Source organism: Rhineura floridana, chromosome 11 (assembly GCF_030035675.1).
Source record: "Rhineura floridana isolate rRhiFlo1 chromosome 11, rRhiFlo1.hap2, whole genome shotgun sequence".
NCBI lineage: Eukaryota > Metazoa > Chordata > Lepidosauria > Squamata > Rhineuridae > Rhineura > Rhineura floridana.
Window position 1 is genome coordinate 48,383,606 of NC_084490.1, and position 13,742 is coordinate 48,397,347.

At 43.2% G+C, this 13,742-nt stretch overlaps 1 protein-coding gene across 2 annotated transcripts in view; it reads right to left on the reverse strand.

Annotated features, from left to right (window-relative positions):
* CRHR1 (corticotropin releasing hormone receptor 1) overlaps window positions 1-13,320 on the reverse strand; it is an 81,516-nt gene extending 68,196 nt beyond the window's left edge. The window contains exon 1 of one of the 2 annotated variants that reach the window (XM_061588907.1): window positions 13,248-13,320. In XM_061588907.1, coding sequence (XP_061444891.1) covers window positions 13,248-13,289 — 42 coding nt within the window. In that variant the 5' untranslated portion in view covers window positions 13,290-13,320. The remainder of the gene's footprint in view (window positions 1-13,247) is intronic. The other variant, XM_061588906.1, reaches the window with a different exon arrangement.
* Between the last annotated feature and the right edge of the window lie 422 nt (window positions 13,321-13,742).

The following is a 13,742-nucleotide window of genomic DNA, read 5'->3' on the forward strand; positions in this document are numbered from 1 at the left end:
CTCCTCCATAGCCAACACTGAAATGCAAGCTACCAGGCTAGCCAAAAAAGCTGACCTTTGCCAAGCAGGCTGTCAAGTAAGGGACAGGTCACTCCATACCCCTCCACCAGCCTGGCTGCATTTCCACATTGGTCATGAAGGCATAAGAGGCTTTCCTTTCTCCATCCCTATAGCATGGAAACCAAGCAGGCTGGTGGAGCAAGGGCAGAGTGATCCATTCCTCCACCAGCCTGCTTACTCATGTGCATGGAATTCTTGGTTACAAGTTGTTCAGCACAAGACTGATTCACACATGGACCAGGGAAGAATCTTAACATACATTTGTTCCCACATGAACCTGCCTGAATAATGACATCATATTTTTGAAGCTCTTCTATGGATAGGGCAGCCATGTGTGAAGGCAGAGAAAGTACTAGTGTCTCTGAAATACAACTGAAGGTTTTGTATTATGTCTTCCAAAGGTCACTAGAAGCTAAAATTATGAAACTGAGGTTATCATACTTTGGACACATAATGAGAAGACATGATTCACTAGAAAAAACAATAATGCTGGGGAAAACAGAAGGGAGTAGGAAAAGAGGAAGGCCAAACAAGAGATGGATTGATTCCATAAAGGAAGCCACAGACCTGAACTTACAAGATCTGAACAGAGTGGTTCATGACAGATGCTCTAGGAGTCACTGATTCATAGGGTCGCTGTAAGTCGTAATTGACTCGAAGGCACATAACAACAACAAACTTGCAAATGTAGGCCAACAGACAAAGAAAAACAATATTCCTTCTAATAACTAAGGTGGTTGACTGCATATCAGTCTGAAAGTGGAACAGAGCCCTTTAAAATACATACTTGGGGAACACCCTAGCTTTGCAAAGATACATGAGTTTGTGAATTAAACAACATGTACTTTTCAAAAATAAACAAAACAATGAGCTTACAGAATAATGATGGCAGTTGAGGCTACAGAAAGAGAAAGAAGGTGGGAAAAACCCTAAATAAACCAGGTCAGGCAGAGTGTAGTCCGCTTCATAAATTATATGCAAGAAGAAGCTCCATGCAATGTCTAAGGAATGTGGCCATGACCCAGTATGACATGACTGGGATAGCTTCATTTGCAACATCCATGTATCGAAGGTGGATCTGGGGCCCCAGTGCATGAGCAGCTCATCGTGTGTAGGGAACTCTTCTTCAAATGCCTGCACTCAATGCATGGATATCAGGGGCAGCCATGTGATACCAGTCCCACTCTCTAGACCCTCTTCAGGTGTATAACACAAGAAGTGGGAATGTATGAGTCTATTGATTAAGTCTGTGGCTGAGAGCAGTTTGAGACACAGAATGTTCATGTGTCAGTTGAAAACAAGCACACAAAGAAAAATGGAAGGGCAGAAGAAAAAAGGGAACTCGGCCTGGCCCAAAAATGGAAAGAAACACCCCCAAAGGATGCATAAATGTAACCATGGGTGAGTCTCATGAAGTACATCGTATTGGGGGGGACACACATTGCATTCAGAAGCAAAATGTTTAATATTTTTTGTGATGGTGGTGCAGACACCATTTAAGCATCTTGGTTGCCTTGTAAGCAAGCTGAAACTGTTCAGATATCTCCAGGAAGAATGAGGGGGAGGCAAATAACTTGTTTTTGCCCTGTTAATCATTCCCTCCTCCACCAACATTTCTGTTTCTACTGCTAGATGATAATTTCTTTCGCAGAGGAGGTCACTCTTTCTAAGCTGCATGCCAGCTTCAGAAAAAGAAAAAAGAGATATACTGTGTCTCCTATTCCTCTCTCCCCCTCAGAATTAGCCCAGTCAGGACCAACTCCAGGTTCAAGAGGGAGAGGTCTTGGGCAAGATGTTTTCAGTGTTCCCTCCCCACTACTGTTGCCAAGGCTGGCCAAGGGCATTTTGCAGCCTGAGGTGACGGGCAAGGTGGCATCAACATCATTCTATGTAAATAAGCCGACTGGAGCAGCAATTGAATCTTAATTCAATAAGATAATGGGAAAGTGTCATCCTCTGCACCTGGGGGCAGCAGCAGGCTAGTTATGGGGGTACGTGACAGGCCACATGGCACACACAGGTCTGTCCTCCAACAGAGACCTGCTGCCGCCCCACTACATCTATTGCCTGAGGCAGTCGTGTAACTCTGCCTAACGGCAGGGCCAACTCTAACTGTCACTGCTGCCCATTCACTTGTCAACTTCCTCAGGGTCCAATCCCCATAACTGTTCAAATGCAATGTATTTTAATTATGAAACCTTGCTTTAATGTTTGTGTAACTGTTTTTTATACTTCATAAACTGCTTAGAATCCTATTTTGGCATTAAGCATAATCATCATCATATCGCTCCAAATAGAGATAGAAGGGTTCTAACCACACCTTATTTCTGATATATTGTAGTATTCTCTTTATAATGATTCTGTTATGGAAGGCTTAAGAGGACACACCTAAACCCAGCAGCACCTTGTGCAGGGATGGGTGATTGATGGCTCCTTAATGGAGGAAATGACTGGGAAATAACTGGAGATTTTTCTGAAGTGAGAACGATACCAGCTTGAGAAGGTGACTCCCCTTGACAGAGGGGATGGGGCAGAGTGAGAGAGGTGACAACAGATGAATTTTTGGAACTGCTGGAAAGAGATTGCAGCTTGAAGCACAGAGGCAGAGAGTGAGCTTAAAGATAAAAGCATTTTGGGGTGCCTCTGTAGGAATCTGAAGGGATTAGGATGTTCAGGTGTTGTACTTTACAGAGGGCAGTCCTCTATTTAAAGGCTGTCCAGTCCATGTCTGATTTAAAGATGAAGAACTCTAAAAAGGGAGAGCAGGAGCCTTGAAGTTGCCCATCAATAGCAGCACCTGGACAGCAGACTAAGCAGGCACACAGGTCGCCTGGTCACAGTCTTCCTCACTAAAGGTGAGATGTATGGTATTTCTATTTAAACTATGGTAATTCTTTCTATGCATATAAATGAGCATATGCAAATTTTATGAAGTTTTATGTCTTCCTTGATCCTCTGTTTTGGTCTGCATTTCCTTTTTTTTGGCACTGCATAAGTGGCCTCATCAGATGGGGTGCAGTGGATTTGCTGCCTGGTAGGAGTACTTAAGCTGTTTGCCTACTATGCTCTCCTTATGCATTTGTGAACTTTTGATGAAAGGCAGCTAACAAATATTTTAAATAAATAAACATTTATTTAATCACAGTATCCCATTCAAATAAATGCCCTTCCTCAGTATGTTAATAGACATTGGAAAGGACTACACAAACTGCACACTTCAATTATGTAGATTGGTGCTCCCTTAAAAAAAAAAAAACCTCCCTCAGAATGAAAGAATGCAACATGACAAAACAGAATCTCAAAAATACACACATTTCCCCATAAATCCTTGCTCTTGTTTTAGCCCACATTGAAAATCTCCTGTAACATTTTTAACACTAATCTGTTCCAAATTGTTCAGGATGTGCTGGCTGGTGGTATTGCTGACTGCTCATAGATTAAAATTACCTCAGAATGGCTCACTGTACATTTTCTGGCCTACCTTTGGATAATGAGTCTCTCTAAGCACATGCAGCCATTCTTAAGAGGGCACTATTCTTCATGACATACTGTAAGTATTACAAGTGAACATTAGCCCTAGTTCAGAAATAGGCAAGGCAGTGCCCTCCAGATGTTGTGGATTACAACTCCCATCATCCTTGACCATTGGCCATGCTGGCTGGGGCTGATGGGAGTCCAACAATATTTGGAGGGCACCAGATAGGCTAGTTTATGCTATGCTGAATATGTGAAAGGGGGAGGTGAGGGGAATGGCATATGCTGACCCTGCTCCAAGCTTCAACATTTTCAGTTTAAATTAGGCTACTTCTGCATCTTACATTTAGAGCAGTATTATACCACTGTAACAATAATGGCATCCTCCAATGAATCCTGAGAACTGTAATCTGTTAAGGGTGCCGAGAGCTGTTAGGAGACCCCTGTTCCCCTCACACAGCTACAATTTCCAGAGTGGTTTAACTATCAATACCTCTTCCCAGGGAACTCTGGGAATTGTAGCTCTCTGAGGGGAATAGGGGTCTTCTAACTACTCTCAGCATCCTTTGCAGACTACAGTTCCCAAGATTCTTTTGGCCATTACTATTAAAGTGGTACAGCTGGCTGGGGGCTAATTGGAATTATAGTCCAAAACATCTGGAGAACACCTGATTGGCAAAGGCTGGCATATACTGACAACTCAATTGAGAAACAAAGTTCTTGACATATGTAGGCTCTTTCCACACAATCAGGAATCCTGTTACACATGTATGTAGGCTCTGTGCATTTACCCATGGATGGGGTGGCAGGGCTTAACATACCATGTAAAAACACCATCCTATATAAAATCCTGGATACTAGCTATTCAGGACAGAGTACTCATGTTTATTGAAGAAAACACTGTACTGTTCTCAGCTTTCCAGAGCAATTCTGGACACCTGGTTATCCCTCCAGAGTCCCACCCTCAGAAGGCAGGCAGTGGAATGACTACAAGTAGAACCTTCCTGAGGTAATTTTGCTAACAAGCAGACAGCTGGTGGCATTTTCTTAACTGTGCCTTGAACAATTTGGAACAGGTTAGCGTTAACTATGTTATGAGAAACCACTCAATATCTGTTTAAATGAGAAGAAGGGATTTAAGAGGGAACTGGTATGTTAATGTAAAATGCAGAAACGTATATGGCGCTGTACATCACATGTCATTGACATGAGGTGGAACTGGGACCTGTGACATTAGTGTGACAATCTCTCCCACATGCAAAGGCATACTACAGTCCTGTTTGCTGAGGCCAATGAGCACAATTTATTTAGCAACTCAGGATTCCATTGTGAGTGATGGTAATTCACTCTAGTTCCACAACAGGAATGCTTGCTCTGGCGATGTTATCTATCTGATTCAGTCACAGCCTCACCATCCTCCTGTTACTACTGCTGTGTCCGATAGACCCGTTGAAAGTCTAGGAATCTTCTGAGAGCCTTTAATATCAGTGACTAAGATTTAGCTAGAACTGCAAGTTCTGTTGCTCCTTTTCTTTTAAAAAAGAACACATCAAATTGTGCAAGAATCCCCTCTGTGCCATCCTGTTCACAAGTTTTCTTTTTATATTTAACTTTACCCAGAACGTGATGATGATGGGTTATTGTTGTATTATAATATTATATATTGTATTTCCTACCCATCCTTCATTATAAGGTCCCAGAGCAAGTTACAGCAATTTAAAAATACATTAAAAACAGTTTAAAGCAAATTACAGTCCTAAGAATCGGGTGGGTCCTAAAAATATATCTCTCAGGTGTCAATGGCCAGGGTAAAGAGGTGCATAAAGAGAGTTGTATATGGAGAACCTATTCACAAGAACAGTTTCTAAGAACCTCTGTCATCTGGCAATAATCTAAAGCAGGGATGGGGAAGCTGTAGCCCTCCAGATGTTGCTGGACTACAACTCCCATCCTCCCTGGCCATTGGCTATGCTAACTGGGGCTGATAGGAGCTGGAGTGCGGCAACATCTGGAAGGCCACAGCTTCCCCATCCCTGAACAGAACTAAGTCATGGGGGATTTGTAACAACCAGACATACTCTTTTAATTTAATTGCAAATCCCCACAATTCTAAAAATTGTAAATCCTTTAGACACCTATTCATTCATTACGATGGAATAGACTGGTTATTTGTGCTACATTGCCACAATTGCACAAGTGGTTGTGAAAAGTTCACATCTATAGATCAGCCCGACTAGCCTGCAAGGAATTTTCAGTGTTCATATGCAGCAAAATCCATTGTGGTTTTCTGAACACGGAAATCAAAGATGTGACTCTGCTTTGCTTTTCTGTGCAGAATAAGATTCTCTAGGGAAATGGTTCCACACGTGCAACATCCTTGCCATGTGAAGAAGATGATCTCTACTGCATGTATTTGGAATGGATCCCTTTTCTTCAAGGGATGAGAACTTCAGAGCATTTTCTGAAGGGCCAGGGGTTTTTAGACAAGGAAAGGGTACTAGAGATTGACGGTAGTGTTGTAAAAAGGGAAAATAAATCAGTTTATTTCTAAGTTACAGCTTACCAATGAATGTCAAAGAAACAGCAACCAGACCAAGCAATGTATGTATTAAAGGAGGATGACTGCAGGCTCCATCCAGAGTCTGCCTTCCATGAATCATTAAGGTCAGCAGAGTGGGAAGATAGATGCTTCAAAATCTGTTTTATTGGCATATTTGTTTTTATTGCACTAGTGTATTTTATCTTGGCACCATTAATTTAATAATGCCCATAGTATACCAATTTGGTATCCATAAGGATGAAGGGGAGTTTAAAAATATTTCAAGTAATAAATTAATAAATAAAGATAGGCACATCTGACCTCTGGGGCAGAATCCACCACTACATTCTCATTCATTTCAACGAGGTTTTTACAGAGAACTTCCCAGGAAACTTTGACCCATGTTGAGTTACATACAGGAGAGGGGCTGTCCTTTGGAATTTCATTCTCAGAACACAAAAATCTCTTGGGTTAACCCCCAAATTCCACAAGCAAGCGAAAAAAACCCTACAGCTCAAGAATCTCTTTTAGAAGATACAGTAGAAGTACCTAACCTGTGGCCCTGCAGATGATGTTGGACTCCAACTCTCATCAGCCCCAGGCAACATGGCCAATGGTCAGGGAGGATGGGGGTTGTAGTCCAACAACTGTATCTCACCCCTTTTCATGACTCTGATTAACCTTAAGCAGCACGGCACTTGCATATTTTAATGTTTGTGAGCATGTATACGTGAAAATCAGTATCTTAGCCATGAAAAAAACCTACCCAGTGGACTTCAGAAAGCCATTATTTCCCCCTCAATCTGCCATTTTGGTGAATATCGACCTACCTTTTCGAGATGTGGTAAGAATTTCTGAGATAATGTATGTTATAACCTTCCCTTGACAGTTTTTATGTCCCTATTCCCAACCATGACCTATGCTTTTTTTTTAAAGCTGATTTTGTGCAAACAGCACCCATATACAGCACCTTAGACGTGTGACTGGTGACTGTGGTGTACCAGCAGGCCTTGGCTAATTTCTGGTGGGCTACTTAGTGCCAGCTGGTTGGTGGCATTCTTGCAGAGAATTCTGGACTAGCTAGATTTTGCCCTAATCCTACAAGGAAGTCACTTCCTATATTCTTAAGCAAGACTAGTACATACTCAGGATCACTTAACACAATTAACTTACACCTTAACTGTAAAGAGCTCTTGGGTATGCATTTTTTTTGCAATATAAAGCACATTGATCAACCACAAGGGTTTGTGTTTTTTTTTAACTTGACCACACGAAACCTGAAGTCAGCCCATCAATGTTTCAGGCACCTTACCACATCCCTTTGCCAAGGGAGCTTGCAAAGCAATATTCACCCTCATACATTCACATTTTGACAGCCCTGGATGGGCACAGAGGTCTCATAAGAAAAGGGTATATTTTCCAGGGTGTAAAAATAGCTGCCATCATTGATTTGCATACATTAATTCCTGACAGAATTCAGAATGAATTTATGTTGGGAAATCCTGCTGACTATATTTGCACAAAGGAATAATTGATGTGTGCGGATTATGCAGTCCACAAAATGCATTAATTCAAGTGTGCAAATTGCAAGCCGCCTGCTGCTTAAACCTTAAGGAAGGAAAGAGGTGCTGAAGCTTCAGTCTGCCTGAAAGCCATACCTCTGACCTGGACAACATTCCCCCTAAAACCTAGAAGTGCTGGGGAAGACCACAGACTATAGTCACTCAGAGGGAAGGGCACTCTGCACATGTTCATAAATTGTTTTGTTAACTCATATGATCCAGACCTTAGATTTGGCATGAAAAATGAGTTCAGAGGCTGTCCCCTGGGACAAAAAATATCTTGGATCCTCCTAGAAGTTTCTTTGTTACAAAAGCAGTGTGGAGCATATTTCTGTGACTTCTTGCCATCTCAATGCAGCAATGTTTGGAAGCTCTGTCCAGGTGTGCGGAGCAAATTATATGGACCCTTCCTATTCAGTTGTCACCCAGACAGGAGGGACCTCATTCACACGTGCTTGTAACAGTGTGGGATCCACTTCCCCATGAAGTCTTCTCATGCTGCTACAATGCATGTATGAATATAAGAATCACATAGCCAGGGGAAAATATTTGGATTGTACCTGCCAAGTTATCTCCCAGCCAGAAAAGTGCCCAAACAATTAAGTAAACAGAACCCATGCAATCTGTCCTGCCAGTACTGTTTCACATTCCAAATGCTACTGCAGTAGCATGGGCATGAGGTGCACTCTTTTTGGCACCTTTTTTGTTTATCCAGACATGTAAAGCTGACATGTATTTTAATATGTAATTTTTCACCTATAATTATATTTTTTAATTTATTGATTTTATTTAAATTTTGAAATTTTAAAATAAAAAACACTTGTTTTTTACTTTTATTGACAATTTTTATGTATATTTTATATTATTTGTAACCCGCTCAGAGTTTTAATTACAATTAAGTGGTATACAGATTCTGTCAAATAAATAAATCACATTTTCTGGAGAGATGTGTGGTCTTCAGCAGGGAGGGGGAAAACTCTGTAGGAGTGTATCCATGTCTCATGTGACTTATGTCCTGTATTTTTTCTACAAAAATTAATGTCCACCACTATTACCATCATCAGGTAAATGTGTGTGTATGTGAGTGTGTGACCCCCCTTTTTATATAGTCATAGAATCACACAATAGTAGAGTTGGAAGGGGCCTATAAGGCTATCGAGCCCAGCCCTCTGCTCAATGCAGGAATCAAACTTAAAGCATACCCAACAGTCAAATTATACCTAATCACAAAGTAAAAACCATTTCTCTCAGCAGTGGTATCCTTTTTCCCCATGTCTGACAGCAATGCCTGCCCCCCCTTTTGTGAAGATTATTGGTTTGACTTTCTTTTAGACTTCATGTTTTTAACATATACAAAGATGTAAGATACCCCACATCACATTGTCTAAGCTAAGGCTAAAACAACAAGTTAAATGAACGGCTGCAGCCAGCAATGGCAACAATTTGCTTAATTCCTTGCACCTCTTTCCATTATAGTCTAGGACAACTTACCTGTATTCTGATGTTGCATTGTTGTACATTGTCCCACTTGCCACTAATTATGTGAATCAGGAAACCCACAACACCATGATTTCAGGGCACTGATAAATTGTCCTAAACATTATGGAAAGGGATTTTAAGAACATAAGAACAGTGTGCTGGATCAGGCCAATGGCCCATCTAGTCCACCCTCCTGTTCTCACAGTGGCCAACCAGATGCTTATGGGAAGTCTGCAAGCAGGATCTGAGCACAAGTGCACTCTCCCCTCTGGCGATTTCCAGCAACTGGTATCAGAAGTATAATGCCTCTGACCGTAGAGGCAGAGCATAGCCATCATGGCCAACAGCCATTGATAGCATTATCTTCCATGTATGTGTCTAATCCTCTTTTAAAGCCATCTAAGTTGGTGGCCATCGGTGTCTCCTGTGGGAATGAATTCCATAGTTTAACCAAATGCTGTGTGAAGAGGTACTTTCTTTTGTCCCGATTCTTTTGAAATTCAGCTTCATTGGATGTCCATGAATTCTAGAGTTATGAAAGAGGGAGAAAAAAATTTCTCCATCTGCTTTATCCATGCCATGCATAATTTAATATGCTTCTATCATGTCACCTCTTACTCACCTTTTCTCTAAACTAAAAAGACCCAAATGTTGTAACCTTTTCTCATAGGGGAGTTGCTCTGTCTCCTTTATCATTTTGGTTGCCCTTTTCTGTACTTTTTCCAACTCTACAATATCTTTTTTAAGGTGAAGTGACCAGAACTGTACACAATATTCCAAATGCAGTTGCACCATAGATTTGTATAACAGCATTATGATATTGGCAGCTTTATTTTCAGTACCGTTCCTATTGATTCCCTAGCATGGAATTTGCCTTTTTCACAGCTGCCGCACACTGGGTCAAGATCTTCACTGAACTATCCCCAGCTACCCCAAGTTTTCGTTCCTCATCAGTCACCACCATTTCAGACCCCATGAGTATATATGTGAAAGTAATTTTTTTTTGCCCTGACATGGATGGCTTTAAAAGAGGATTAGACAAATTTATGGAGGATAAGGCTAGGCTATGCTCTGCCTCCATAGTTGGAGGTGATATGCTTCCAAATACAATTGACTGGAAACCACATGAAAGGAGAGTGCTCTTGCAGTCAGGTCCTGCTTGTGGGTTTCCCATGGGCAAATGGTTGGCCAATGTGAGAAAAGGATGGTGGTCTAGATCAGAGCTTGGAAAAGTTACTTTTTTGAACTACAACTCCCATCAGCCCCAGCCAGCATGGCCACTGAATTGGGCTGATGGGAGCTGTAGTTTAAAAAAAGTAACTTTTCCAAGCTCTGGTCTAGATGGGCCATTGGCCTGATCCAGCAGGGCTCTTCTTATGTTGTTATGACATGCATCACTTTATATTTGGTTACATTGAAGTGGATTTGCCATTTTACCACCCATTCCCTCAGTTTGGAGAGGTCCATTTGAAGCTCTCAAAACCAGGGCAAAGCCTGGTTCTGCTTGTGGCAGCAGGAGTAGCCACTGGTTATTTGGGCTCCATTGCCATAATCACACAAGTATCCTTTACTTGGCCCCCCAACATGTTTCAGCTGTGTACAGGGCACTGGCACTTTTGAACAGGACCTACATTTAGCTGCCATTTTTTATGGCCACACCCCATTTTGGATTACCCAAAATGTAATGCCCTGCCCCATTAATCTATGAAATGTATTGATTTTATAAAACTGTACTCTGAAATCTATAAATTTCATAGATCTAGGGACTGGGCTATTACATTTGGGGTAACCCAAGATGGCAGGTGATCGTTGTGGATGGGAGCCAATCTTAGCTCCCATTCAAAAGTGCCTCTGCCCAGTCCGCCATTGAAGTGTGTCCAGGGGTCTACTGGAGGGCCATAGAGAATGCATGGGGCTACTGCCATCATCATAAGCAGAGCTTGTTCTTGCACTCTTTGTGCGTGCGTGTGTGTATGTACATGCATGTGTGAATGTGTGTGCACATGCATGCACGCTATTGGCACCATACCAAGGGCCCTTTGAAGTCTGGCGCTGCATCTGTTCTAGTCACCATTGTGCAACAAGCAGATAGCAAATGCACTTGCCCAAAAGTGCCTCCAGAGCAAAGAGTTTAATAAGATTGAGCTAAATCAAGCTACATGCTACAAGGGAAGTTTTGTGGTTTTTTTTTTTTTTTAAATAGAACCACTAGCCAATGACCTAGAGGGGAATTGTTTTGATGATCATAAGAATATGATATTCAAATCATCAACTTAAACAAAAAGCCAGCTATGTAGCCATCGTAATTGAGTGGTTTTATTGGGGACAATGTGTCCTGATACTTTTGAAGAGTTGCGTTCTGCATTACTGAGCTCAACATGACCTTGGATGCATTCATTCCAGCAGCACCCATGCTGTATGGAGAGAGGTGGAAAAAGCTGTCCAGATCAGTGGTTCTCATATGGTTCATTGAAAGCTTACCAGGGATTTCTCCGTGGGAAGATCAGTAATGGTAGATGAGCTTTGCTGAAAAGCAACTTGCCTACTGCTGCCAATGTTCCTCTTCAAAGTACAACCACAGGGAGACACCCTCAGTTCATAACTTGTGAATGATGTGATCCAATTGGCCTGGACAATGTTCACGTGAGCTACATATGCAGCCGAGAATGTGCTCCAGAATCCTCTGCAATCTGCAGCGGTCCCAAAAGTTGCACTTAAGGAAGGCTGGCATCAGTTCCTGGCAGACTTGGGCAGTTGTCAGGGCCCCACCATGCTAGCAGGGCTCACCACTGACACCTACCCTGGGCTTCTCTTTTTTAAAAAAAATAGCTTAGCTGCTGTTTTGATTTCCCACAATGCTCTGGAGCAGCACTGTGTTGGGGGCATTGTGGAAAATTAACATGGCAGCTAGACGCAACTGCCCATTGCTGCTGCCACCTGCTGTTTGCCTCTATCAGCAGTTAAGGCCCTCAGTTAGAAGCAAGGTCCTACCAGAAGGGGCCACCTCAAATTTGCAATTGCTTTCTTAGAAGACTTACTGGAGTGACAAGCATCCTCTGAAGGTCAAAAGTCTGAAAAGCACCAGGCTAGAGTGCTCCCTAATATTTCTGGTTCCCCTAAAACTGTGTTTTAATCCTCATTTTGCACTGGGTTTAGCCTTTCCCACTGTGTACTGCAGAAAGGCTACATCCAAACACAAGCATGCACATTTCTAGGTCTGGGTAGAACAAAGATTTACACACACACCCAGGATATCTCCTTGAGATCATTTACTGAGGATCAGTTGCTCCAGTCTTATCAGCTTTAATTATACCTTACTCATCACCATCAGGGTGATTATATGTTTTTAGGGGGCTGAGTGGAGATTCTAATCTGTGCTAGTGATCATTAAGTAATGGAACAGTTGCAGTTACCGCAGATTAATTAACCAGGTTTAAAAAGATCCCATCATGAGCAACACTCTACTCCTCAGCCTCCTCACTCCATGGACTTATTCCCAGGTTAACTCTTTCACTCAGAGGCAGGGGTTACTTACACGGAAGCAGGATGGTCGGGGAGTCTTGCACTCAAAGGCTAGGTTGGCTTTTTAAAAATTATTTTTTAGGTGCTCCACTAGCGTGAGGGCTGGTGGGGCATTACACCACAGCCAACCAGAGAGACAAAAGGGGTGCTAGCGATGGAGGACGAGGAGGTTTGGGATCGGGCTCTATTCCCTGCTTCCCTCGCCTCCCAACACACTTGCTCTACACCCCACAGATGGGAGATTGCATGAATCGACGAGAAAGGCGGGAGGGAGGGGAAATTAGAGAGCGAGACAGAGAATGGAGATTCCCCATCCTGTCCGTATGAAATCAGAGTACTGTACCAAAACTCCCCCCCCCGGTATCCCTGCCCACTCCGGGGCTGGAAGGCTGAATGGAGAAGGGGTGAGGGGAGCAATACCGGTGTATATTCCTACCCTTGCCTCTCCCCCTGACTTCCCTTCCTTTCCGCGCCACCCCCGCCCCCGCGTACCCCGGGGATTGGAAAGTTGTATAGAGGGGGAGTGAATGGAGCGGGGCCGGGAGAGATCCATCGTTTCTCTGTCCACTCCAGGTCAGCCCTCTTTCCCCTCCCGCAGCCCGCCCATTTACCTGCATCACCCTCCTCCGGGGTTCCATCGCTCTGCAGATCATGTCGTGCCTTTCCGTCCAGGCACCGGGAGATTTCCTGCAGCAGCCGCCAAGCTAAACTAAGACCAAGGCGAGCTGCCGCCGCCGCGGCAGCCTCCTCCCCCCGGCCCGCCCCCACCTGCTTCCACTTCATTTCTTGGGATGGTCAATCTATAGACAGCCTCTGGTTGCCACTCCTCCGCCTCCAAGCCTGAGATTGCAGGGCCCCTGTAGTTTGAATAGCACGAGGCGACACTCCTCCCTCCATTGTGCCCCAGGCACACCTGAGCTGGAGGTAAGGATGCTCAAATCGCCTAGGGCATCCCTCTGCAGTCATCCCCCACCTGCCTTTGCACCTCCAGATTTTAAATGCCATCTTATTTGGATAGGAGTACGTAGTACACACACACACACACACACACATCACTGTGCCCCAGTATAATTACTCAAGGTCTATATAATACCAGACTCACCTGG